The sequence below is a fragment of the Morchella sextelata genome, assembly GCF_020137385.1.
Source record: "Morchella sextelata strain SCLS chromosome Unknown scls_24, whole genome shotgun sequence".
In the NCBI taxonomy this organism is placed as follows: Eukaryota; Fungi; Ascomycota; class Pezizomycetes; order Pezizales; family Morchellaceae; genus Morchella; species Morchella sextelata.
Window position 1 is genome coordinate 337,738 of NW_025408639.1, and position 27,533 is coordinate 365,270.

Here is a 27,533-nt window from a genome sequence, read left to right on the forward strand (position 1 = left end):
CGGACCTAGGCAGCTCCTGATAAAGGTTTCCCAGCAACCATCGTCGATGGTTTTCTAGTTCTGGTGTTCCTCCATATGTGCCCTCCCACAGATTTTAGGCTGCAAAGCTTACACCGATTTTGCGGTAATATATGTAGGTACATGTAGTACTGGGGTTAGATCCTGCACACACCAGTACCCGAACCAGACAATGAATAGCATTTCTCCGTTATGGTATGGTCCTGTAAATTTCGTGGAAGACGGGCGTCTATAGGTCCTCGTAGTATACATGCATGCAGCTGAGCATGAGCTGAACTGAGTTCGAATGTTTTTCCAACTATAGCCGGAGCTGGGGGCTGTCAAACGCAAAACAGCCGTCTAATTAACCTCGGCGCTCACCCATATTGGAACAAGACACTCATCGAAAGATCATCATATGCATGTACGGTGGTGTGCATATTTCTCCTAGAAATCCCTTGCAGGGTAAACTTACCTTGGCCGGCTTAAACTTTCTCGACATGAGGTATATATAAGCCTAGACATAGAACCATTATGCCCGCATAGACGTTCGGATAGGAGGCAAGCGCGACGAGGTGAGAAAAGGAGGCGTCCCTCATCCTAAGACCCGGGTGGATCGAAACGCACAAAATTAACGTGGTACTTTAAAGCTTAATAAAACTACATCTTGCCCGGTCGAGTGCTCGGATCCCATATGCAAAAGGACGAAGTGTAGCGAATAACTGCTTTTGTATTGATGATGATGATGATGATGAGAAGAGGACAACTCTCGCTCTTCTCGGGCTAACAAATACAATCTGTTAGGTCGCGTCCTATTGCAACGAATATCACGATATTCGGCCAGCTTGGCACAATATGTAAGATACTTTCTGTTGGTAGTGTTCGAGCAACTAGTTTATGTGATATTTGTCATCCTATTAGAGCCCCAATATCACAATCTAAAATATTCTACTCAGACTAAAATATTCAAGCTTGCATTGCACAATCCTCACCAGCCTAATCCCACTAAATTTACTACCAAAGTCACCAACATCTTTACCGCCATTTTTATAGCCCTCAAGCACTGTAAATCTAATCTAATTTAAATAGAATATTGTAATTCATCTATTGAGGCTGTTTATTGGAGTGTGTTCCGGGAAACTATTGGGGGTTTCGAGAACACTGGCAACAGAACACGCCTTCTCTATCTTATTTCTGCTAGATTGCAATTATGACATATTGCGTTGCTACATTGGCAGATCGCAACCTCACAATATTTGAACTGGCGGTTGCCAGGACGCGGCATAAACACATTTTCGTTGATTCATTTCACACGAAACTTTTGCGTGGGTATAAGATGCATTTTTTGATTCGTTTCCATAGTTAGTAGAGGTGGAGGTGGGCACTTCTCTCCTCTTCCTTCTCGGCTAACTGTCTCTGAAGCCCCCTTTCCAAAGCTGGGAGACAAGATCGATACGCCTACTCTGCTTCTTCCTTTCGTTCTCCCTTATGATCTCCTCTTGTGTCAAAACCTCCTCTTGTTGATCTTGGGGATCAAAAACTTCTTCCTCATAAGCAACTCTTCACTCTACCCCCATTTTCTCTATGAATTCTTCAAATCTCTGTTCAATGATCTCCGCCTGCGTTTTTGTCTCTCGTCTGGTCTCGACTTGACCAGCATTAATGCCGGCTTCAGCTTCATGCAGAAGCTTGACTATGTCCATATGGCCACGCTCAATTGCCGCCTGTAAGGCTGTTGAAAGATCGGTTGCAGATTTGGCATTAACGTCGACTCCCGCTTCGAGGAGAAGCTTGACAATCGCAATATGACCACCCTTAACTGCCAACAGCAAGCCTCTTTGGTTTACGTAGTCTTGTAACGGTTTGCTGATACTGAAATTTATTTGTAGAAGTATCCTGACCGTAGAAATATGACCGGATGTGATGGCAAACCGCAGCAGATCCCGATAGTTTTTTAGCCATAATTCTTTTTTCTCCTCCTCAAGAGTCACCGCTTCTTGAAATAGTACGCTCAGCACATTTCATAGTATTGGAGGATCTTCATTTGTCATTATGAGTCATGGGTTCTGACTCATTCTTTCTCTGGTATTTATTAGTCATGTCTTTCTATTACTCATACGGTTATGGTTTACTATGTTCTGTGTTACCTTTCTTTAGTATAAATATGGGGCATTTCCCCTTCTCTAGTTAGTTGGAATAACACGCTCAATTACTACACTTCTCTATATACATTTTCTCTACCGCTTTCAAAAAATTTCTTCTCTCGAAGGTTCCTTCTATGTCGTCATCGAAAGTGGGCTTTCTGAAGAAGAACTCCACTAGATCAGGGTGTTGACGTTCGATAGATTGAAGAAAGGTTCCTGAATAGTTGACACTGGTCAAATGGTTTGTCGATTCGCCGCTGGGGATTTTTAAGAGCATCGAAGTAGCTGATACGTAACCCATCGACACTGCTTTCCGGAGTAGAGTATCGATTCGTACTCTTTCAGAAGTCGGTAAACACTGTAGGAAACAGGTGCCCCCATCCTCTCCTGCAAATCTATCTTCCCGGTAATGTCTTAGATCCAAATCCACATCCATGCTTAGAAACTCTCCTATCACTCCCCCAATCCAATCACATAGCAGCGGACCATGTAGCGCACTCAGTGGCTCCGGTCGATGTTTGGGATTAGGGATTAATAAACTTTGGACAAAGGCTATTCCCCCAGGGCTTACGCCCGATTCCCGTAATCGCTTTGTCGGAAACTCAAGTTCTCCGTGGCAAAACCGAGAGAGACCACCATAGTCAACATTAAAACTCTGCCTCAATGTTGATGTCGATCCCACTATAACGCCTGAAAATTCTTCAGACTCGTCATCGGATCCCTCGCTATCGAAGAAAGGTATGTATGAAGTCAAGAGCTCGTGCACCATTGCGCCAAGTGACCATATATCTAGAGCATAACCGATTTGCTTCTTCCGTTGTAAATCCCTAGGGAGAAAATGGAGTAATTCCGGAGCGCGGTATCCATCCGTGCCCTGACTTGTTTTTGGAATAGTGTTTTCCAGCTGTTTTGCAACGCCAAAATCGGCGATTTTGACCCAAATAGGCTCGAGAGAAGCAATCAGAATATTCTGTATTTCGTTAGAATAGAATTAAATGCCATGACACCTTCACGTAACCAGATTTATTCCTAGAAAGAAATTATATCGCTGGGACAGTTATTTTGGGAGTCAAACCTGAGGTTTTAAATCTCGATGACAAATTCCTTCTTTTTGGAGGACCACAAGTCCTTCTAATATTTGCCTGGTAATCTCTTTTGCATCTTCCATCGCTCCGGCTCGGTTTTGGGTCATGTAAGAATGCAAGTCTCCGTCCTTGATGTACTCCATAGCGTAGAAGATGTACTCCGAATTGTCGTACCAACCCAAAAACTTGACGAAGTGTGTACTATACTACTTAAATTTTAGAATTTTAGAATGCCATTGCAACTAGACTTTGGAGATAGAACCATATATTTACATTTGTCAACCTCAAGAGAGCAAGCAATTCTTGAGAGGGGCCCTCCTTGGGCAAGAAGTTCAAAGGTACTCGTTTGACAGCCCTCACGTGACCGGCAATCGACATAAACGCATCCTCCTCATCAAGCTTTTGCTCACATTCTTTCTTTTGCAGATACACGCTTCCATATGCTCCGCTACCAATCCTTCTCACTTGCTTCCATCTCGCAGCCTCGCCGTGTACCACAAGGCCGTCCGTGTGGAACTCGGCCGGCAGCTTGAAGTTATTGAAGTCCGAGAACGAGGCTGCCATAGATCAACGACGTTGCAGTATCGTATATATTAAAGCCTCGACTAGATTGACCCGCGAAAGTATACAGGACTGTACTTCAATATTGCTTGGGTTGGGAATGGTAGCTAGAATAATTAACTCGAACATAAACACGCGCGCAGTAGAGATACAATACCCCGCGCGATTACCTAATTTCCATTCAAGATCTGGCGAATCGCCCTGCAGTGAGAGATCTTAACAGAGCCATGCATATCATGCAGCTGACTACAGAAGGTCGATTTGGTTGTCTAGGTTGTGGCGCGTGGCGCAGGCGAATCCTTAGTTACTCATGGCTAATCGGAATATTAGCCGAATATCTTCTACTATGTACTAGAATAATGATTTTCCGAGGTTTTTGCAGTCTGATTGGTCGAGAGCGACAGGGTATTTAGTAAGCACGACACATCAAATTCACTGCAGTTACCCTGCCTGATTTGGAGCAGTTACCCTGCTTGATTTGGTGCAGTTACCCTGCCTGATTTGGTGCAGTTACCCTGCCTGATTTGGTGCAGTTACCCTGCCTGATTTGGTGCAGTTACCCTGCCTGATTTGGTGCAGTTACCCTGCCTGATTTGGTGCAGTTACCCTGCCTGATTTGGTGCAGTTACCCTGCTTGATTTGGTGCAGTTACCCTGCTTCGCTTGCGCGCGCGCTGAATTTGAGGTGTCGCGCCCGTTGCTTGCACCTTTGAGGTACGGTGCGAGTGCTGTGTGCCCGGTTGCGGAGTTGCGGAAACTCAGCAAAAAAAGTACGTTTTCGACCCTGAAAATAACCCCAGGTGCGTCAAACCCCCGGAGCCCTCCTATTTTGCACCGGTGGGTCTATGAGAGCTGGGTGACAACAACAAAAAAGTCTACTGAATGATAGACCATCCTCTCAAGCTAAAAAAATATATTTGATTAAATATTCTGCTCTCTGACAAAAAACACAAATTTTTGTAACAGTTCTACTGTTACTTTTGGTTGATCATATTCGCATATTGTTCTCACCCAGTTCTCACCCAGCTCTATCCGTATCAGCAATAATCGATAATTTGTATATCCCAATCCCGACTCTTGGTTTCGGTTCAAATCTGATTATTGTTTGATATATATCATACAAAATCCTCTACAATATTACGCATACACATACACACCCACAGATACAATAAGAATTTGTTCGAAATCATGTCTACAATTAAATGCACAAGTTGCAAACGGGAAAAACCGAGGGCTGAATATGATCTTGATAGACATGGCCGGCCCCGTAAATCTTGCCAAGCATGCTTGGTAGGTATTGAAATCCTTGCTCGATTTGTCCCCGTTACTAAAGCTTTTCTGTCTTATAGTTACAATCACGGGCACGAGAACGACGGAGAGCAGAAGTCAGACGAATTCAAAATGCAGATAATGAAGAGGTAAGTCCAAGTCATTGACTCTATTTAACAAACATTTCCATGTCCCGGTTCTAAAGATACTTTAATAGCCGATGAATCGTCCGGAGCGTATCGTAAAGCTTTTAGCATTTCAATCTTCGCGTTCCCGTTGGAGGGAGTTAGAGGTCGGAAGAATGACAGTGGTTTGTCCTTCATGCGATGCTTTGCATTGGATCAATGAGCGTGTAAATGGCAGTTCAATTAGGTCACCACGATTCGAAAACTGTTGTAAGAAAGGTGACGTTGAGTTGCCGGCCTTAGAACAAGTCCCCGACTATCTCAAATATTTACTTGAATCAACCGATACTGTAGGCAAGCAGTTCCGCACTCGGATAAGGGAGTACAATTCGGCGTTAACCTTCACTTCTGTTAAATACAACTCTGATGAACGCATTTCTGCACAAGCTAGGGGTGTTACATGCTTTCAAATCCATGGCGAGCTGTATCATCTTCAAGGGCCGTTGACTGCGGCAGCAAACGATGCTCCCACTTTTGCTCAATTGTATTTCTATGACCCACTCTACGCAGCCCAGCTGAGACAACAAAGGCATCCCAACCTAGATCTTACTGTCTTACAACGGTTGACAAATGAACTAAATACTGTCAATCCTTTCATTCCTTTATACAAGACTGCAAAGGAACGGTTGGACGATGCGTCTCCGGAAAATGGTGATGTACGCGTACTACTCAACCCTCAGCTACGGTTGGTAATGGAGAGTGGAGCAGATAAACGTCGACACAATTTGCCTACCAGCAATGAAGTTGCTGCGATTATCCCAGACGAATACGGTGAAGCAGGATTCAGGGATATTGTTCTGGCTCACAGGAATCCAGATGCCAACAGGCTGTTTAGTGTCATTGATCCTAACCATGCCGCGTATATGCCATTGCATTATGTTCTACTATTCCCTAGCGGAGAACGTGGTTGGCACTGGGGGTTGCGATTGCGAGATGAGCTGAACAGAAGAAAGAATTTGAGGTTGCAACAGCGTGAGTTTTATCGGTATGTTACAATACCCTTTGGCAGAAATACTTTTTGATATGGCTGACTTTTTGATTACCAATGCCATATAGATATCGAATACATACAAGGACCACTGAACCCATGACTTTGTTCCTATCGCAACGCCTATTTCAGCAGTATTTGGTTGATGCTTGGGCTGTATGTGATCAGAATAAATTGAATTGGCTTCGATTGAATCAGGCAAATATTCGGGCTGATCTGTATAATGGACTGGCGGATAATATACGGCAAGAGGACTTCAACCCGGAGCAAACTGGGAAACGTATCATCCTACCACGAAGCTATACAGGTGGAGACCGGTACATGCTGCAGTTGTTCCAGGATTCCATGGCTATAGTTCGTCATTTGGGGCGTCCCTCACTATTTGTTACTTTTACAGCGAATCTGTAACGGCAGCCATGTGGTTTGGTTATGCGAGGTGTGAGGGTACGAAGAGGAAGGGTTATATAGTGTGGTTAGGATTTGTATAGCGGGTTTCTATTATGTTCTTTCTGTTTCTGTTACGCGAGGGTATGAGTCAGCATTGGGATAGGGTATGGATATATAAGGGAGGCGTTGTCTTATGATTTCTTGTTTCTCTTTCTTTCTCTTTTCTCTTTATGCAACCTCTGTACTTTACAGTTACGAATACTATTTGGTTCGCGCTACGTCATAGGGTTTACCCGGTATACTAGACCAGGTACAACCACCCATAGTCCATAGTCCACAGTTTCCATTCTTGCCTTAGGTCTACCCTTCGGCCCCATAGTCCATAGTCCACGTACCCGCCTTGGTAGCATACCTCGGTCTCATAGTCCATAGTCCACGAACCTCCTACGTCCACGTCTTCGCCTCGGTTGTATTCCTTGGCTTCATAGTTCCTACGCCCACAGTCCCCGTTACACTTAGGTTGCATCCTCTACAGCCAACCGATACAACACTACCTTGCTTAGCTCTGGTCGCGACTATGTCCGACACCAATCAGGATACGCTGTTGCAGCGTCTTTCAGAATTTCTGACCACCTATGGTCGCCTCCCAGCCGATATAGACTTCGGCGAAGAACTTACGGAGGCTCATGGTCTTATCGCTGAGTGTTTGGAGGCTCTCACCAAGCCTCTTGACACCCCCGCACCACTAGAACTCGTTATCGATACGGCTCAGGAAGAAGTCATTGCCAGCCTCACCACAGAACTAGAAGCAGCCAACGAAAAGGCTGCCGATTTTTGGCAAACCTTGTGCGATAACCAGGAAGATTCTACCGAGATCATCCGAGGTCGCGACGAGGTTATCGTTGCTTTGAAGATTGAGCTGGAGGAATCGAAGGCTGAAGAAGAAGAGCTTCGGTTCCGTCTGGCACTACACCAGGAAAGTCTTGCCATTGCCGACGAGAACCTCACTGAGGTTGAAGATGAGATTCTTCACATCACCTCTGTTGCAAAGGCCTGGGAGGCCCAAGCCAATGCCACCATTGCTGACCTTCGTTCCCGTGTCTCCGCTTCTGCCACCACAGTCAAACCCCCACGTCACCATATCCCCGCTAAGTCTCGTTACCTCACCCCTCGCTCCAAAGATCCCCGTACCATCAGCAATTGGCGAGAAAAGCCAATTGAACAAGTGTCTCCAAAGCCGGCGCTAAAAGGTCAGCCCCTTTGGTAAAAAATGGCAAACCAAAGGGGCTAGCCCCGCCACCAGTCTCTGTTATTTCTGCTGCTGCCGTGTCTGAGGACAAGATGTCCGAAGACCCTCTTGTCGTTACCTGCTCGGTTTCTCAGAATTCTGACTCTTTTATTCCTACCTACGCTCTCATTGATACTGGAGCATCAGGATATGCTTTTATCGATGAATCTTTTGTACGCCACAATAATCTTACAATGATCCGCCTTAAAGTACCTCGTCAGGTAGATGTTATGGATGGGAGGCCTATTGAATCAGGAAAGATTACCTATATTGTCAATGTGTTGCTGGATATCCATGGTCATCGGGAAACTGCATCATGTTTTGTAACGAAACTGGGTCACTATCCAATTGTGATGGGAATACCTTGGATGCGACGTCACGATGTTACGATTCGGCCAAAGGAAAATTTACTTGTTTTTGACTCTCGAAACTGTTGTCAACACTGTTCACTCAGTGGAACGACAGTCACTGTCCATGGAATATCGATCCCTCTACCAGAATATCATACTGTTGTCGCTTCAGCAGTTGAGAAATCCACCGTCGACGTCAAGCAACTAGTACCAAAAGAGTTCCACCATCGTCTCCATATGTTCCAAGAATATGATGCTTCAGTCCTTCCACCACATCGGCCGTTACATGATATTGAGATCGTATTGGAGGAAGGTAAACGACCACCGTACGGACCGATATATGGATTATCCCAGATTGAATTGAAAGCACTACGAGAATACCTTGACGAAAATCTACCTAAGGGATTCATTCGAGCCAGTGAGTCGCCAGCGGGAGCACCCATACTATTCGTAAAGAAAAGTGATGGGACCCTTCGGCTTTGTGTGGATTATAGAGGCCTTAATGCAATTACGATTAAGAATCGCTATCCGTTACCATTGTTAAAAGAAACCCTGGCCAAGCTATCAAAAGCGCAATATTATACCAAGCTGGACCTACGTTGGGGATATAACCAAATCAGGGTCGCCGAGGGAGACGAATGGAAGACGGCGTTCAGGACTCGTTATGGACATTTCGAGTATACTGTAATGCCGTTTGGATTAGCTAATGCCCCTGCTACGTTCCAACATTGGATCAATGATATTTTACGACCATATCTCGACCAATTTGTGACAGCATACCTAGATGACATTCTTATCTACTCGGAAACCCTGGCAGAACACAAAGAGCATATTCAAAAGGTTTTGAAGGTACTTGATGAGAATCATGTTCACCTTAAGCCTGAGAAATGTGAATTTATGGTCCAAGAAACGAAGTATCTCGGCCTTATTCTCACCCCGGATGGGAATAGAATGGATCCGAAGAAAGTTGTCGATGTTTTGGAATGGTCTATACCAAGGAATCTCCATGATGTTCAAGTATTTCTGGGATTTGCGAATTTCTATCGGCGTTTTATTTTAGGATATTCAAAAATTGTTGCTCCGCTTACGGCTTTGACCAAGAAAAATGTTAAATTCGAATGGACGGATGAGAGGGAGGAGGCATTTCAGACATTGAAAAAGATGTTCACAACGGCACCCATACTAATGCACTTTGATCCGGATCGGAAAATCGTGGTAGAAACCGATGCATCCGACTATGTTTCTGCTGGAATCCTGTCCCAACGTGACGACGAAGGAATTCTACATCCAGTCGCTTTCTTCTCTAAGAAACATTCCCCTGCGGAATGTAACTATGAGATCTATGACAAAGAACTCCTGGCAATTGTACGATGTTTTGAGGAATGGCGACATCATTTGGAAGGGGCACAATTCCCAATCGAAGTCCTCAGCGATCATAGGAACCTCGAATATTTTATGTCAACAAAGCTATTAAACCGTCGACAAGCCCGTTGGTCGGAATTTCTTTCACGTTTCGATTTCGTTATTCAATTTAGACCAGGGAAACAAGGGGTAAAGCCGGATGCATAGACTAGGAGGTCAGGTGACCTACCTAAGGAGGGGGATGAACGGTTGACGCATCAAAGCCAGGTGGTTTTGAAGCGAAAAAATTTGGATTTAAAGCTAAGTTTGTTCGCGGGTTCTTTTTCAAATGAATCCGCTGAAGGAATGTCCACTGTAGAAGAGTTGTTTTCAAATGCTTACCAAGTTGACAGTTTTCCGAACAAAGTACTTGTGATGCTTCGGAACGGTGTCCGTCATTCGAATAAGATCTCGCTTGCCGAATGCACGGAAGATAATAACGGTCGGCTACTTTATCGTGGCGCACTCTATGTACCGGATAACAACGATCTTTGGCTAAGACTCCTAAAGGAATATCATGATAAACCATCGGCAGGCCATCCAGGTAGAGCGAAGACTTTGGAACTCCTGAATCGAGAGTACTACTGGCCACAGATGCGAAAATATGTCGACCAGTACGTTAGGAATTGCAATGTGTGTGCCCGTAGCAAGGCACCACGCAATGCACCTTATGGAGTACTCCACCCTATGCCGATACCTGATGGACCATGGACGGATGTGTCGATGGATTTTGTTACAGATCTTCCCGAAAGCGATGGATATAATGCAATCTTAGTCGTGGTGGATAGGCTAACGAAAATGCGGCATCTAATACCAACGACTAAGGAGGCGGATTCCAAGGAAGTAGCTAGGCTGTATATCGATAATGTTTGGAAGCTACATGGGCTACCGGAAACTATGGTATCCGATCGAGGAACACAATTTGTTGCGGAGTTTTGGAGGTCCCTTTGTGATCGCCTAGAAATATCGCCAAAGTTCTCTACCGCGTTTCACCCCCAAACGGATGGACAGACGGAAAGGATCAATGCTGTGATGGAACAATACCTTCGAAGTTATGTTTCTTATCAACAGGACGACTGGGTTCGATGGTTGCCAATGGCCGAGTTTGCAACAAATAACCATGCTTCTGAAACGACGAGAATCTCTCCATTTTACGCCAACTCAGGGAGGAATCCAAGAATGACTTTTGGTCCTTTGCAACATGGTAGGACGACAGCGGAGGATCAGGCCAATGGTATTGCAAGGGAGATGAAGGATATATTGGATTTTCTAAAGGATGAATTATTTCGAGTGCAAAGGATTCAAGAAGAATCCGCCAATATACGTCGGACTCCAGCACCTCACTATCGTGTGGGAGATAAAGTTTTCTTATCGACCAGCCATGTCCTCACCAAACGACCATCGAAGAAACTTGATTGGAAACGCATTGGATCGTATGTCGTGAAACGGATCGTTAATCCTTACGCCTATGAGTTAGAACTCCCTCGTTCTATGAAAATTCATCCCGTATTCCATGTCTCTTTATTGTCGTCTGCAGCAAATGATCCTTTACCAGGACAATAACAGTTACCACCACTGCCGGTCGAAGTTGAAGGACAAGAGGAGTGGGAAGTTGAGGATATTTTGGATTCCAGGGATCGTCGGGGAAGATTTGAATACTTGGTTAAGTATGCCGGTTATGACGAAGCTTCGTGGCAGCTATTGTCGGATGTCGAACATTCGCCCGATATTGTCAAATGATTTCACAAACGATATCCACGGAAGCCTAAGCCTACCAGGAGGTAGGCCGTAGAGGGGGGAGTGGTCTATAACGGCAGCCATGTGGTTTGGTTATGCGAGGTGTGAGGGTACGAAGAGGAAGGGTTATATAGTGTGGTTAGGATTTGTATAGCGGGTTTCTATTATGTTCTTTCTGTTTCTGTTACGCGAGGGTATGAGTCAGCATTGGGATAGGGTATGGATATATAAGGGAGGCGTTGTCTTATGATTTCTTGTTTCTCTTTCTTTCTCTTTTCTCTTTATGCAACCTCTGTACTTTACAGTTACGAATACTATTTGGTTCGCGCTACGTCATAGGGTTTACCCGGTATACTAGACCAGGTACAACCACCCATAGTCCATAGTCCACAGTTTCCATTCTTGCCTTAGGTCTACCCTTCGGCCCCATAGTCCATAGTCCACGTACCCGCCTTGGTAGCATACCTCGGTCCCATAGTCCATAGTCCACGAACCTCCTACGTCCACGTCTTCGCCTCGGTTGTATTCCTTGGCTTCATAGTTCCTACGCCCACAGTCCCCGTTACAGAATCCGAAGTGGGAAGAGATTACTGTGGAGTTACTACCGGGACAAACTGCGGTTGATAGGCCAGACTTGGTTGCGAGGGTATTTCATCTTAAGCAACAACAACTCCTCCAAGAAATAAAGCGTAAACATATCTTCGGTCGCTATCTTGGCTCTGTCTGGACCATAGAATACCAGAAGAGGGGGCTGCCACATATGCATCTACTGGTCTTTCTTCATCCCGATGATCGTTTTCTGACCGGGGAGAAAATGGATGAGATTGTGTGTGCAGAGTTGCCAGACCCTGCAACTGATCCTACTGGGGAGCTGTAACGGCAGCTACGTATTTCGGCTAGGTGATGAACTGAGATGAGGGAAGGAGGTATCGTGCAGTGGAATTAGGATTTGTAATGGGGATTTCTGTTATGTTCTTTGGGTTTCTGTTACGCGAAGGTATTAGTCATCGTTGGATTATGGATGGATATATAAGGGGGCGTTGTCTTGTGCTTTTGTCTGTTTTCCTTCTTCTCTTTCTTCTTTACGCAACCTCTGTATTTTATTCCACGAATACTATTCTTTGTTCGCACTACGTCATAGGGCTCCAACCGGTTTATCATACCAGGTAGAGCCACCCATAGTCCATAGTCAAAGTATACCTTTACGTCTACGTCCACGTCTACGTCACTACCTAGGTTGTATTCCTTGGCACCACAGTCTATCGCCTATAGTCCCCGTGATACGTAGGTTGCGTCCTCTATCGCCAACCAATACAACACCATAGCCTACAATGTCGGAACATGCCCATGTCGATTATCAACAACTCAACGATAACCTCCAAAGATTTTTTGAAGCGCATCCACAGGTCGATCATGTTGTCGGAGCTGAAGCTTATGCGCTTCTTCAACAGTGTCAAAATGGTCTTACTCAATATGCAACGGATTTACAGGAGATAGAAGCGGAGGCTGAGAGGGCAAGAAGGATATTTGAACGAGATCTTACTGCTGCCCGAGCTCAACAAACTGCTGTTGAGGTTGTGGCCCCTGACGAAGAACCTATTGGAAACAACGCTCCACCTGTACCTCCAGCGCCACCAGTTACAGGTACCACCTATCGGTCGGAGAAACTCCCAGATCCCGATGTGTTTAGGGGGGATCGTGATCGAGAAAGACTACACTTATTCAAGCAACAAATGAAAATTAAGTTACTGGGAAATATCGATCGCTATCCTACACTACAGTCTAAGTTATCGTACGCGTTCAGCAGATTGGAAGGTGCTGCTGCCAATCAGTTTTTACAGTACATGGGAGAAGAAGGTATTGCCCTACCTTCTATGACACGGTTTTATGAGATTCTGGATACAGCTTTTGGAGACCCCGATCGAATGCGGACAGCTAGAAGAAATCTTCGGAACATCAGACAACGCACTCGAACCTTTGCCGATTATTTTGCTGAGTTTCAACGGTATGCTGCTGAGTCGGGTATGGATGAAGTCTCTCGGATTGAGGCTTTGATGGAAGGAATTAATGGGGAACTGGACGAATCAATGATACACCATGAGACTCCTGCAACGGTAGATGGTTGTGCAACACTCTTGCAACGGTTGGATAACCGACGACGGGCGGCGGAAGCTAAGCGAGGTAGTAAAAAACCTTGGACTACTACTGCGACCCCGGCTCTGCGTCCTCCACCAACAAATCCTGTTCCTGCTCCCCGTCCTGCTGCCCCTGCTGCCAACCCACCTGCCACTGAGAATCACCCCTCGTTCCGTCCTGGAGGTGATGTACCCATGGACCTGTCTGGAGGACGTCGTCGCCCTACCCCTGCCGAAAGAAACGCCCGATTAGCTGAGGGCCGATGTTTCTATTGCGGAGGTGTCGGGCATATGGTTAGAAACTGCCCCCAAGCGAGGGCAACTGGAAATCAACCAAGGAGGCCTGTGATGAGAGGAGCGGCGTTGACAGTGGAAGAAAACGATGGAAGCGATAATGAGTCGGCAAAAGATTTGTCCCTGCACTAAGTGGCTTAGCCCAGGGACCGTTTAAGGATTTTTTTAAGATGTGTATTTCTGGTTTTTCGGTATCAGAGGAGGAAATGGATGGAAATCAACTTGTAGTAACTTGTTCGATTTCACAGAATAAAAATTCGTTTATACCTACCTACGCCCTTATTGATACCGGAGCATCAGGATATGCTTTTATTGATGAATCCTTTGCACGCCACAACAATCTTACAATGACCCCCCTTAAAATACCTCGCCATGTAGACGTTATAGACGGAAGGCCTATTAAGTCAGGAAAAATTACCCATATTGTCGATGTCTCGCTAGACATTCATGGTCATCGGGAAACGGCGCCATGTTTTGTAACGAAGTTAGGACACTATCCGATTGTGATGGGGATACCTTGGATGCGACGACATGATGTTACGATTCGACCAAAAGAAAATCTACTTGTTTTTGACTCTCGAAGCTGTTGTCAACACTGTTCACTCAGTGGAACTGCAGTTATTGTTCATGGTATCTCAATCCCCTTACCGGAACACCATACAGTCATCGTTTCAGCAACCGAGAAATCCACTATCGATATCGAACAATTAGTACCGAAAGAATTTCACCATCGTCTTCACATGTTTAAAGAATATGATGCTTCAATTCTCCCACCACATCGACCATCCCATGACATCGAGATAGTATTAGAGGAAGGCAAACGACCACCATATGGACCTATATATGGATTATCTCAAATTGAGTTAAAAGCACTACGAGAATATCTTGATGAAAATTTACCCAAAGGATTTATTCGAGCCAGTGAATCACCAGCGGGAGCACCCATACTGTTTGTGAAGAAAAGCGATGGAACCCTTCGACTTTGTGTTGACTATCGAGGCCTAAATGCGATTACAATCAAAAATCGATATCCATTACCATTGTTGAAAGAAACCCTGGCTAAGTTGTCAAGAGCACAATACTACACTAAGTTGGATTTACGATGGGGATATAATCAAATCAGGATAGCGGAAGGAGATGAATGGAAAACAGCATTCCGGACTCGATATGGACATTTCGAATATACAGTAATGCCGTTTGGATTAGCTAATGCCCCTGCCACATTTCAGCATTGGATCAATGATATTCTACGTCCCTACCTCGATCAATTCGTAACAGCATACTTAGACGATATCCTTATCTATTCCGAGACCCTATCAGAACATAAAGAACATATTCAGAAGGTTCTAAAGGTACTTGATGAAAATCATGTTCACCTTAAACCTGAAAAATGTGAATTTATGGTTCAGGAAACAAAATATCTTGGTTTAATCCTTACTCCAAATGGGAATAGAATGGATCCAAAGAAAGTTATCGATGTTTTGGAATGGACTACACCGACAAACCTTCGTGATGTTCAAGTATTCCTAGGATTTGCAAATTTCTACCGACGGTTTATTTTGGGATATTCGAAAATTGTTGCCCCTCTTACAGCCTTGACAAAGAAAAATGTTAAATTTGAATGGACGGATGAAAGGGAGGAAGCATTTCAGACTTTGAAAAAGATGTTTACAACGGCACCGATACTAGCTCATTTTAATCCAGATCGAAAAATTGTGATAGAAACTGATGCATCCGACTATGTTTCAGCAGGAATCCTATCTCAACGTGACAACGAAGGAATCCTACATCCAGTTGCTTTCTTTTCTAAGAAACACTCTCCCGCAGAATGCAACTACGAAATCTATGACAAAGAACTTTTAGCAATTATACGATGTTTTGAAGAATGGCGACATCATCTGGAGGGAGCTCAATTTCCAATTAAAGTTCTTAGCGACCATCGGAATCTTGAGTATTTTATGACAACAAAATTGTTAAATCGTCGACAAGCCCGTTGGTCCGAATTTCTTTCACGCTTCGATTTCGTTATACAATTTCGGCCAGGAAAACAAGGAACAAAACCAGATGCATTGACTAGGAGGTCAGGTGACCTACCTAAAGAGGGGGATGAACGGTTAACGCATCAGAGTCAAGTGATTCTGAAGCGAAAAAATTTGGATACCAAGCTAAGTTTGTTCGCGGGTTCTTTGTCAAATGAATCCGCTGAAGGAGCGTCCACTGTAGAGGAGTTATTTTCAAAAGCTTACCAAGTGGATAGTTTCCCAAACAAGGTCCTCAATATGCTTCGGAATGGCACACGCCACTCAAACAAAATCTCACTTGCTGAATGTATGGAAGATAACAACGGTCGGCTGATTTATCGAGGCATGCTATATGTACCAGACGACGATGACCTTCGACTAAGGCTTTTAAAAGAATATCATGACAAACCATCTGCAGGACATCCGGGTAGAGCGAAGACTCTGGAGCTCCTAAGTCGAGAATATTACTGGCCACAGATGCGGAAGTTTGTCGATCAGTATATTAGGAATTGCAATGTGTGCACCCGTAGCAAGGCATCACACAATGCACCTTATGGAGTACTTCGCCCCATGCCAATTCCCGATGGACCCTGGACAGATGTCTCGATGGACTTTGTGACTGATCTTCCTGAGAGCGATGGGTATAATGCGATTTTGGTCGTGGTGGATAGACTAACCAAAATGCGGCATCTGATACCAACGACAAAGGAGGCGGACTCACAGGAAGTAGCAAGGCTATATATTGATAACGTCTGGAAGCTACATGGATTACCCGACACTATGGTATCCGATCGAGGAACACAGTTCGTCGCGGAATTCTGGAGGTCTCTTTGTGATCGACTGGAAATCTCGCCAAAGTTCTCTACTGCATTCCACCCCCAAACAGATGGACAGACAGAAAGAATCAATGCCATAATGGAACAATACCTCCGAAGCTATGTTTCCTATCAACAAGACGATTGGGTCCGATGGCTACCGATGGCTGAATTTGCAACCAACAACCACATTTCCGAAACAACAAAAGTTTCCCCCTTTTATGCTAATTCGGGAAGAAATCCTAGGATAACATTTGGGCCTTTGGAACATGGTAGAACGAAGGCGGAAGATCAAGCTAATAGCATTGCGCGAGAAATGAAGAATATCATCGACTTCTTACGGAATGAGATGTTTCGGGCACAAAGAATACAGGAAGAATCAGCCAATAGGAATCGGACCCCAGCTCCTCGATACCATTTAGGAGATAAAGTTTTCCTATCGACCCGTCATATTCTAACAAAACGACCTTCCAAGAAATTCGACTGGAAACGTATTGGACCTTATAACGTTAAGCGCATTGTCAATCCCTATGCCTACGAGTTGGAACTTCCCCGGTCAATGAAAATTCATCCAGTATTTCATGTTTCGCTATTGTCACCCGATGCGAATGATCCTTTACCGGGACAACAACAGTTGCCACCACCTCCGGTTGAGATCGAAGGAGAGGAAGAATGGGAGGTCGAGGATATCTTGGATTCGAGGAAACGAAGAGGAAGATTTGAGTATTTGGTACGATATATGGGATATGATGAAGCCTCCTGGCAACCACTATCGGACCTTGAGCATTCACCTGATATCGTTAAACGATTCCATGAGCGTTATCCAGGGAAGCCTAAGCCTACCAGGAGGTAGGCCTTAGAGGGGGGCGTGGTCTGTAACGGCAGCTACGTATTTCGGCTAGGTGATGAACTGAGATGAGGGAAGGAGGTATCGTGCAGTGGAATTAGGATTTGTAATGGGGATTTCTGTTATGTTCTTTGGGTTTCTGTTACGCGAAGGTATTAGTCATCGTTGGATTATGGATGGATATATAAGGGGGCGTTGTCTTGTGCTTTTGTCTGTTTTCCTTCTTCTCTTTCTTCTTTACGCAACCTCTGTATTTTATTCCACGAATACTATTCTTTGTTCGCACTACGTCATAGGGCTCCAACCGGTTTATCATACCAGGTAGAGCCACCCATAGTCCATAGTCAAAGTATACCTTTACGTCTACGTCCACGTCTACGTCACTACCTAGGTTGTATTCCTTGGCACCACAGTCTATCGCCTATAGTCCCCGTGATAGGAGCTTACTGAAATCATCAAAAGCTGCATGGTGCACGGTCCATGTGGAGAGGCAAATATACGATCACCCTGCATGGCTTCTAGAGAAAATGGCGGTCCGACAACATGTTCCAAACGGTACCCTAAGGCCTATCAAGCTGAGACAGTTGTACAGGAGGATGGTTATCCCCTGTATAGAAGGCGTAATGATGGTAGGACATGGACAGTAACATTGAGGGGATCGGGGTTATATAATCAGTACACAATGGATAATAGATGGGTGGTACCATATAATCCATATTTGTCTAAACGTTATAAAGCTCATATTAACGTAGAAGTCTGCGGTTCAATCCATGCAATAAAGTATATACACAAGTATATATATAAGGGCTCGGATCGAACAACACTCCAGGTAGGGAGTGATTCAGATGAAATTAAACGATACCTCCAAGGGCGTTACATAGGACCTACTGAGGCTGTATGGCGTTTGTTCGAATACGGAATGCATGAAGAGTACCCATCAGTTATTCACTTGGCTGTTCACTTACTGGGCGAGCAACCGGTCTATTATGGTAATGAAGCTGACCGGGAAGAGTTGATACAGAGGATGAAAAGTGCGAGAACGACATTGATGGCGTATTTTGAGTATAATACAGAGCACGAGGTTGGTGTACAGTATCTCTATCAAGATTTCCCTGTGCACTTTACCTATGACGCTAGATCGCGGAAGTGGGCACCCAGGAAACAGGGTGTCGCAATTGGACGTATGTGGCATTGCAACCCTATGATGGGGGAGAAATATTTCATGCGTTTGCTACTAACTGTTATCCCTGGCGCAAGATCTTTTGAGCATCTTAGAACCGTAGAAGGCATACTGCATCCTACATTCAAAGCTACATGTATTGCCCTTGGTTTGCTTGAGGATGATCAGGAGTGGGTGCAATGCTTTACCGAAGCGAGCCTATTCTCAAGTGGATATTCCCTCCGTACACTCTTTGCTACTGCCTTACTCTTCGGTAACGTGACTGACCCTTTGGCATTATGGGATAAATTCAAAACAAACATCTGTGATGACTTGCCCCGTGCTTTGGAGAGGAACGCAGGACTGATTGTACCCCCCGAATTGCCTGATGCATATCTGGACTATGGCCTTTACCTGATATCACAAATTCTTGCCGACACCAATAGAACTCTATCTGACTTTGGGTTGCCCCTATATACGGTGGATTGGAATCGAACAGGTGGGAATGAGATGGTTGCATCAGAACTTCGATATGACATGGACGCGGAAGCCGCAATTCTACAGTTGAGAGTTCCCCAGCTCAATCCTGATCAGCTCGAGTGCTTCAACACTATCACACACAATGCTGAGGAACCTGCACCAGCTCTATTCTTTATACAAGGACCTGCAGGTACTGGAAAAACATTTCTCTATAATGTTATCTGCAACCATTTCCGTTCCCAGGGTAAGATTGTTCTCTGTGTTGCTTCTTCAGGTATCGCAGCACAGTTGCTCCCTGGAGGCAGGACATCGCATTCAAGGTTTAAAATTCCTATTGCAATCCATGAGACCTCAACCTGTGACATAAAACGGGGCAGTCTCTTGGCCGGTTTAATAGCAAAAACCGCTCTGATCATTTGGGATGAGGTACCTATGCAGAATAAGTACTGCTTTGAGGCTGTTAATCGCACTCTGAATGATATTTGTGGTGTTGGTGATGATTCCCTGTTTGGCAATATTCCAATCGTACTCGGGGGGGATTTTGCACAAATCTTACCGGTCGTGCAGCGCGGTAATCGGGCTCAGATAGTGCAGGCCTGCCTCCAACGGTCGTTTTTATGGCAGCACTTCAAAATCCTAAAGCTTAAGATAAATATGCGTGTCCGTAATGGTGTTCTTAATGGGGAGTTTGCGGCTTGGCTTGGTGGGATGATGCACAATGCTCAGTGGTATGGTAGAATCACTTTACCGCCATCATTCAGAGCTGTAGAACACTGGAGGACCTTTGTGCGCATGTATTTCCACGGCACATAATAGAATCGGCACCTATAAATTACGCTGCATTTTCAAAGCGTGCAACTCTGGCGATGAGAAATGATATAGTCGCTGAGTTCAATGATAGAGTTCTACAAGAAATTCAAGGTGAAATGCACACCTACTATTCAGCTGATACAGTTGACAGCGGAAATTCAGACGAGAACACGAACTTGCTACCTCCAGAATACTTGCAGAGTCTAAATCCTTCTGGACTACCCCCGTCTATTCTCAAACTAAAGGTGGGGGCATCAATCATTCTACTCCGTAATCTATATCCAAAGCAGGGTCTCTGTAATGGAACCCGTATGACGGTGACAAGACTTGGTAGACGGTGCATCGAAGCTAAGATTCTGGGTGGTGAGTTTGATGGTGAGCCAAAGGTTATCCCACGCATCCAGCTATCCTCCGCTGAGGGTGACCTACCTTTTATCATAATAAGAAGGCAGTTACCTATTCGACTTTGCTTTGCGATGACCGTGAATAAATCGCAAGGTCAATCGTTAGATGTCGTTGGGGTTGACTTGCGGTCTGATTCATTTACTCACGGGCAGCTATATGTAGCACTATCAAGGGTTACAGACGTGACCGGCTTGATGGTCTTGCAAGTGGAAGAGATGCAGCCGCAAACTGATAACATCGTATACCCCGAAGTGCTGTTATAAAGAGGGTACGGTCTTCAAATCTACTTTTGATAATGATGTTAACATTGATATAGCATTCTGATCACAAACAGCCCGGCAAGTCGAAGCGCAGTAGTATGGTAATTGAGCGATTTCTGGGAACGTGGTAGGTAATAATCATCTCTATCTCTATCTCAAACAAACAACTGATATTGATATAGATACTTGGTAGCGGACGGAGGGTTTGGGTTAGGGTTGCGGTTAGGGAAAGATAAAACTGGAGGTACCAAAACGTCAAGGTAAATATAATTTCTATTTCCGTTGCTTGTGATATACTAACTTATTCATAGATTTAGATTGGGATTGAGGGCGGTGGAGGGTAATTTAGGGTAGTTCCAAAGGGGTATAAGAGTTTATTGTTATGGGTTAGAATTTTGTTTTTTTCTTTATCTCTATTTGTATTTTCTTTTATTTTCTATTTTTTGTTTTTATTTTATTTTATTTTTATTTTATTTTATCTTTATTTTATTTTATTTTTATTATTGTAATAATATCGCAATGCATCTATTTTCCAAAATTGCAACACCTCGCGGTCGCGAGGTGGCCCACCCCTAGTCTACTATGTACTGGATTAACGATTTTTCGAAGGGGCTTGCAGTCTGATTGGTCGACAGCGACAGGGGTATTTAGTAAGCACGACACATCAAAGTACTGAGCACTCACGAGAGGAGGAGGATGGGGCCGAAGGCCCCTCATGATTGTAGAGGGAGAATTAAATTTTATTTGATACCCATAATTCAACGTACAACTCGCGGTCGCGAGTTGGCACACCCCTAGTTACATGTACTCGGGTACAGGAATAAGAACCAAAAAATGCTGCCATACAAATAACCCTATTGCATTTTCTGGTTCTTTCTCCTGTACCCGAGTAGATCTAGAGAGGAAGCATATACATGTGTCTATATAGCTAGCAATAAAACCTACGGGCGCTCTATTATTAAATCATTGCATAATAATCACCAAGCTTGATATAAATTTATCATTCCTACTAGGAAGCTATTCTAGTGAATATAATATGGCACAAACAGCCAGCTGTATATAAGGTAGTGTGGGTGAGAAGAATTTGAGGTAGAAGGTTTTAGTATTGAGTACGTACGTATCTGTGAGAAAATGACACGTCGACCAATTGCAGAGGAGTAAAGAATACAAACGGGCCGGAGCTCGAGATATTCGCCTCCAGAGGACATCTTTCAATTATATTGACCAGTGAAAGAACGGCTTCCCATTTTAAGTCAGTTCGTCCGTTATTCCTGAAAAGTACTGAAGCTTTTGATGTGCTGCAGAAAGTGCATATAAAGAAGCTAAAACGAAGAGACAGGAAGCGTAAATATGCACTTATGGGTGTATACCGGTATATGTAGCTACATGTAGTCAAATACCGAGTGATTATTCATGAAGCAAATACCAAAGCACCACATGGCCACCCATATCCTTCGTTATTCAAAAGGCCACCTAGTTAAACGGACACGTATATCAGTCACACCCATAAAGCACTAACAGATAGCTCATAACCCCCAAATATCTACTCCCATCCGTACCTTTATGTCCACAACCTCTCTTGCTAGCCAGAAGCTTATAGCTGGCTCTACAGATTCAACTCCATAAGTTAGCTTCTGGTTTTCCATGCATACTTTCAAGTCGGATAGCCCCTTGATTGGATTCAACCCTCACTCAGGGTGCGGTGCGATGGAAACTACCTATTACTGCTTAGATTTATTACTGGACACATAATAGGGTGCCCCTTCGATTCGCAGGCGGATCATGCTCATATGTTGTTCAGCGACGGTGGGCCTTATCCTATATATATACAACCATAATTATATAATCCAATCAGCTGGTATCCTCAATCCAGATCGAAGGGGTATCACCAACGTATGCAGGGTTACACAGCTGAAAATCTCACCATGCACTATACAACCCCCCCAGTATTCCTCATCAAAATTGCAAGCCAATGAATACATCTTCGAACCCAACAATCCAACCACTCCAACCACCTAACCAAAACTGCCCTAACACGTACGTACGCACACGCACCCGCCGGGCCCCTCTATGCATGCAGCAGGCGCGTTTGACTCCATAGCTATAGCCCCCCCTCTCCTCTATCCAATAAACAGCACCCTCCCTACATATACATAAATTACGCCGACTCTCACACACGAGATAGGATACAACTCCCGGGATCCCGCGATCCCGAAAGGTCGAAACATCGGCGTCCGGAGTCCGATATATCAGGTAGGCTGTGCTAGCCGGTACCACACGGAACAAATTACTAATCGCTGACACTATATAGGAAACAGTAATGGAAGGACTGTTATCTGTGCGTTGGTACGTATCGGGTGCTATCTATCAGTGCTGGTAATGTCGATAGGGTTTTATCCCTGATATCATATTGCTGGGAAGCATCGAGTTATCTTTTAAATTTCGAAAGAGAAGTGCTAAGCTTGATCATGATAAAAGATTCTAAAGTTCTGGATTGGGAGACTGGACATACGGGGGCCTGCATTACTGCGCATTGCATTGGGAACATGGTATAATCGGATTAATAATTTTTTGGCCGTCTAAGTAAAGTTCATACTTCTAAGATCCCATGTAGTATCTAACCCAACCCAATCAAACCCTAATTTTCCCAATTCACATAAAATGGTTTTTTGAAATAATTAACGCTCCCCCAAAAAATCAACAACTCCTCTTCGAATCTGAAACTGAAACTAGCTGACCAAATATCGAAAATTACGCAAGGAAACAAAAGGATCGACGAGAAGCAGAAGACAAAGAAAGAAAAAACTAAAAAAAAAAACTAAAAAAAAAAAACTAAACTCCAAAACCAAATGAAAACCAACTAGTCCCCCAATTCAAAAACAATCAAGCCAAAACCTACACCGGCGACTCGGGGTTCGACAGCTCATACTGACTCTCCCCCGCAACCGAAGCTCTCTCCTTATTCCTGACGCCCGCCTTCGGGAGCACCATTCCGCCATGCACAACATTAAACACACACTGCACCATCAACATCGGCACCGCATCCAAACAATACGCCCACACCTCATTCTTCTGGATGGATGAAGTTCTATCCGCCGAATACTCAATGAGCCTAAACACGCATCTCATGATGATGAACGCCGCCGCAAAGTACAACACCTTCAACATCGTCGTCCAGTGATACCTGCCATACTTCTGCGCATCCACGCCTGCCTTTGTGACACGGAAATAGAAGATCGACGAGATGACGAGGAAGAATGCGAAGGATGCGAGCTGCACGTAGAGGCCGACGAGGAGGATGTTCTTGCCCACCTCCTCCTTGCCGTCGACCGTGAGGAGGGCGCCACCGCCGGCTTGGATCACGAAGGCGAAAAAGTCGCTCAAGACGAAGACTTTGGTGACCCAGGTGGGGCGGATGAGGGAGAGGTGGGCGGCGTTGACGAGGAGAACGATGCGCCCGTAGATCATGTAGATGGTGGCGGCGTAGAGGGAGGGCGGGAGCAGGATGAAGAGGAGTTGGACAACGTAGGGGCCGAGGTTTGTAGAGTTGTTGATGGAGATGAGGCGGAAGATGTAGCCGACACACATCACTAAATGGGTATATTAGAATAGTACTCTTTTTGATAGGGGGATCTAGTTATCGGGGACATACTGTAGGCTCCCGTGAGGAAGACGCCAAAGTACCAGGCGCGGTAGCGGAACAATTGGTAGGTATGGGCAATTGCACCAATACCAAAGAGGGCGGCGAAAGCTATCGCGGCAGTGGTGCTGGGGGTCTTATCACGCCAGTAGTCGATATCCACCTCGCCCGTGGCTCCGGCAGCTGCAGCGGTCGCTGTGGCCGTGGCTCGTTCCATAATGGAGCCCGTATCTGAATACATTATTGTGTGGAGAGCCGGGAATATAAGTATAAGTATAAAAATGCTAAAGGAAAAAAATAAAAAAGGCGAAAAAAGGTTAGGACCCAAACTCCTCGACAGGCAGGGACTTGAAAAAGAATCGAATAGTCTAACTCAGGGCAGGCCAGAAAAGGCGTAATAATATATCAGTAATGTTCGATATCTAGATTCCACGAGACAGGACTCACCCCAAGATCTTTATACACTCTCTGCAACCCCCATGACAATTACTCACCCTGGGATCCGTACCACTCGTATATTCCAAACTAAGCATAAACCGCACACCTAGCCTGCAAAATGCACGACACAGCCCAGCTCCACGTAGTACTCTCAAACCAAACCAACCCCTAAAAAAATCTGCCACGCGAGTAATATTCGGGCCATGCACCGAAGCTCGGCCCCGAATGTCAGCTAGGGCTCGGTGCTCGGCGGTTCGGACGCCGAGCCCGCTGGGTAAAAAAAAAGGGTCTACGTATGTTTGCACCACTGGGATCCCTGGATCATGGTGTAATGCGGCTATGCAGAGTGCTTGTGGTGCTCATTGTAGGATTAATGATCCTCCGCTAGAGGGAGAGAACGGTTAATTGGGCTGGTTGGTTGGTTGGATTGGGGGCGAGTGAGCGCTCGTGACTCGCTTAGTGCTAGTGGGGCTTGGCAGAGCTTAAACGGCAGAGAGCATCAACCCTTCCACCCTTCCACCCCTTCCATCTTGATCCTCAGATGCGGAAGAATACGAACTTCCATGCATCATCCCCTGACTTTAGAATTGTCCATGGCCATGATTCAACTAATCCCTGGCGTAGCAGCACCATAGCCTACCAAATAGCTTGATTAAGATAAAGGGGGTAATCATGAGCAATTGCAGATTGCACTTTACCTGAGTACTCTATTAATGTGCAAAAGAAAAAGAAAAATAAGCACTATGGTTACGAGCACAACCGAGATTTTTCTTTCCTGCGCTGACGCGTATATATGGGCTGGGTTATTGTCATAGTCATCAAATCAATACATGATGTGAGTCGCGGATCTCTTCCAAACGTTAACGATATCTAAGTTGCGTCCCAGGAATGTGGGAAGATAGATTAATTGAATGGCACTTTGATCCGAAATAAGAAACCGTCGATCCGGCCCCGTTGACAGTCTACTCGATCTAGCTAATGCCTAACACCGGAATTAATAAACATGTAGTGTCGATCATGCGCCTATCCAGATACCGAACAAGCCTCAGATGCCAGACAAGCCTCAACGTGCGCCTGTTTAAGCGGATGCTTAACCCATCGAGCGCAGATCATTTGCCGAGCCCCCATCTATCAGCAGAAGCTGGCGGTATTGTACATACATGTCCCTTAGCCAGCGCTGCGTCTTCTCGCAACATATACGGCCGAGTGACCGAGTGATAGAACATGACTCGCTTCAAGTTGCCCCATGTTTCTTGGCGCGCAGGACTCCCGACTTCACCGCACCTGACCTGAGTATCGACTATCGGAGATGGGACCCTAAACAAGATCTAGGAGTATTCGGGCTTCTGAAAGTTAATCTTCGTATGCGTCCCAGAGCCAAACTAATCAGAGCGTCATGGCGATAGGGGGGACGGACAGAGTACTTATACAACTACCCGCGCCGACTGGCCAGCAAGAATTTTTAGAGGATGTTGACTAGGGCAGAACGTTCCTCGCGGAACATATTATCTACGGTTCTTCTTTGCTCCAGCGCTATGAGCCGACCCCCGGCGTCAATGGGTGGCCATGGACGTACTGCGTGTTTACTCCTCGATCATGATGGAGTGCGTGTAGTTGGCCCGTGGGAGTTAGTGGTACCGGTAGCAGCTCATAGTGCTACCCGTGGTGGGATATTTACTGCTACTGGAAGTGCGGTATGGCGATAGTGCGGGTAGACCGGGCGGTGAGATAGGTCGGGCGATAGTAGTAGCAAAACCAAAAACCGGAGGAGCCGGGAGACGCGGGCTGGTGGAAATGTACATGCCAAAACGAAGGATAGTACTTTGAAGATGATGGCCGAGCACCGCTTTCTTCAAAGACTGGATGTTGTTAATTGGAGCTAGATAGATAGACAGATCTCCCGCAATAATAGGTTATTGTGCTTATGATTAGAATAGAAAAGAAGTCTCGGAAGACGAATCCTCAGCTTGCTTTAAACTAAGTCTAATATTAGGAGGTCTGTCTATAAGAAGTATATAAACTACTACTTATTACTGACTATATATACTAACTCCATATACCTACCCTACCTATATTCTAGCTATATATGCAGCCCACAAGTAAACATACAGAATAAACCATACACAAATAACATCCCAACATAGACCGACGAAAGCATCATCCTTGTTCTCTCCATATGCAGAGAAGCCTCGCGTGAGATTCAAGAAGTTCTTGCAATTAAGCATTTGTTACAATTACGGACTAGGACTACGCAGGAATATCTGGAGATAACTTCTCCAATGGCGGCATCGGGTAGACTGAAGAACAAGTTAAAGCGAGCCGGCGAGATCATCAGAAATAGGTTCAATGGGGGTAACGTAAGAGCAAATTGCATTATAAAGAAAGGAACAACATATAGTTGGGACTCGAGTATTAAGAAAGAAAAGAAAAGAAGATGGAAATTTAAGAAACACATCAATTGTGCGTGTACTGAGAAATTAGGGCGAAGGCGGTTGGCTTGTTTTAGTTTTAATTTATGTTGCTTTGTTTTTATCTTTATTCTGTTTTGTTTTTGTTTTATTTTCTTATTTGGTTGATATTACTGTTGGTATTATTGTTAGTCTATAGTCATAGTCTCCGGGGGATAGCTACAAACAATCGCTATTACAAATCAACAACAGCGAGTGATACGTCATGATTCCACGGGCCATATTGACCATCGATTTATTTGCAGCCTGGCCGCGGGGGCTATAAAAATATTCCAAGTACAGTAGCTCAGTATGAAAACAAGAAAACAATAAAATAAAAACAAAAAAACCAAACACAAGATATAACCAAACCAAAAGAAAGAAAGAAAGA

The 27,533-nt window shown here is 44.9% G+C and overlaps 7 protein-coding genes across 7 annotated transcripts; 4 read left to right on the top strand and 3 right to left on the bottom strand.

The window, feature by feature from the left end:
- Nucleotides 1-1,559: 1,559 nt before the first annotated feature.
- H6S33_007661 (uncharacterized protein) lies at nucleotides 1,560-2,170 on the bottom strand (the record flags this gene model as incomplete). The annotated part of the gene is made up of 3 exons (XM_044839329.1): nucleotides 1,560-1,993; nucleotides 2,069-2,079; nucleotides 2,145-2,170. 3 exons carry the CDS (start codon nucleotides 2,168-2,170, stop codon nucleotides 1,560-1,562), a joined length of 471 nt encoding a protein of 156 aa, XP_044688534.1.
- A 798-nt stretch (nucleotides 2,171-2,968) lies between these two features.
- On the bottom strand, nucleotides 2,969-3,790 carry H6S33_007662 (uncharacterized protein; the record flags this gene model as incomplete). The annotated part of the gene is made up of 4 exons (XM_044839330.1): nucleotides 2,969-3,019; nucleotides 3,079-3,111; nucleotides 3,217-3,432; nucleotides 3,500-3,790. The coding sequence occupies 4 exons, from the start codon at nucleotides 3,788-3,790 to the stop codon at nucleotides 2,969-2,971; spliced, it is 591 nt and encodes a 196-aa protein (XP_044688535.1).
- A 1,184-nt stretch (nucleotides 3,791-4,974) lies between these two features.
- Nucleotides 4,975-6,636, top strand: H6S33_007663 (uncharacterized protein; the record flags this gene model as incomplete). The annotated part of the gene is made up of 4 exons (XM_044839331.1): nucleotides 4,975-5,076; nucleotides 5,136-5,204; nucleotides 5,273-6,225; nucleotides 6,297-6,636. The coding sequence occupies 4 exons, from the start codon at nucleotides 4,975-4,977 to the stop codon at nucleotides 6,634-6,636; spliced, it is 1,464 nt and encodes a 487-aa protein (XP_044688536.1).
- A 556-nt stretch (nucleotides 6,637-7,192) lies between these two features.
- On the top strand, nucleotides 7,193-11,394 carry H6S33_007664 (uncharacterized protein; the record flags this gene model as incomplete). The annotated part of the gene is made up of 4 exons (XM_044839332.1): nucleotides 7,193-7,865; nucleotides 7,919-9,804; nucleotides 9,883-11,160; nucleotides 11,221-11,394. 4 exons carry the CDS (start codon nucleotides 7,193-7,195, stop codon nucleotides 11,392-11,394), a joined length of 4,011 nt encoding a protein of 1,336 aa, XP_044688537.1.
- Nucleotides 11,395-12,722: 1,328 nt separating this feature from the next.
- Nucleotides 12,723-13,952, top strand: H6S33_007665 (uncharacterized protein; the record flags this gene model as incomplete). Its single annotated transcript, XM_044839333.1, has 1 exon — nucleotides 12,723-13,952. The coding sequence occupies one exon, from the start codon at nucleotides 12,723-12,725 to the stop codon at nucleotides 13,950-13,952; it is 1,230 nt and encodes a 409-aa protein (XP_044688538.1).
- Nucleotides 13,953-14,026: 74 nt separating this feature from the next.
- Nucleotides 14,027-17,509, top strand: H6S33_007666 (uncharacterized protein; the record flags this gene model as incomplete). The annotated part of the gene is made up of 1 exon (XM_044839334.1): nucleotides 14,027-17,509. One exon carries the CDS (start codon nucleotides 14,027-14,029, stop codon nucleotides 17,507-17,509), a length of 3,483 nt encoding a protein of 1,160 aa, XP_044688539.1.
- Nucleotides 17,510-23,512: 6,003 nt separating this feature from the next.
- On the bottom strand, nucleotides 23,513-24,498 carry H6S33_007667 (uncharacterized protein; the record flags this gene model as incomplete). Its single annotated transcript, XM_044839336.1, has 2 exons — nucleotides 23,513-24,207; nucleotides 24,270-24,498. The coding sequence occupies 2 exons, from the start codon at nucleotides 24,496-24,498 to the stop codon at nucleotides 23,513-23,515; spliced, it is 924 nt and encodes a 307-aa protein (XP_044688540.1).
- Between the last annotated feature and the right edge of the window lie 3,035 nt (nucleotides 24,499-27,533).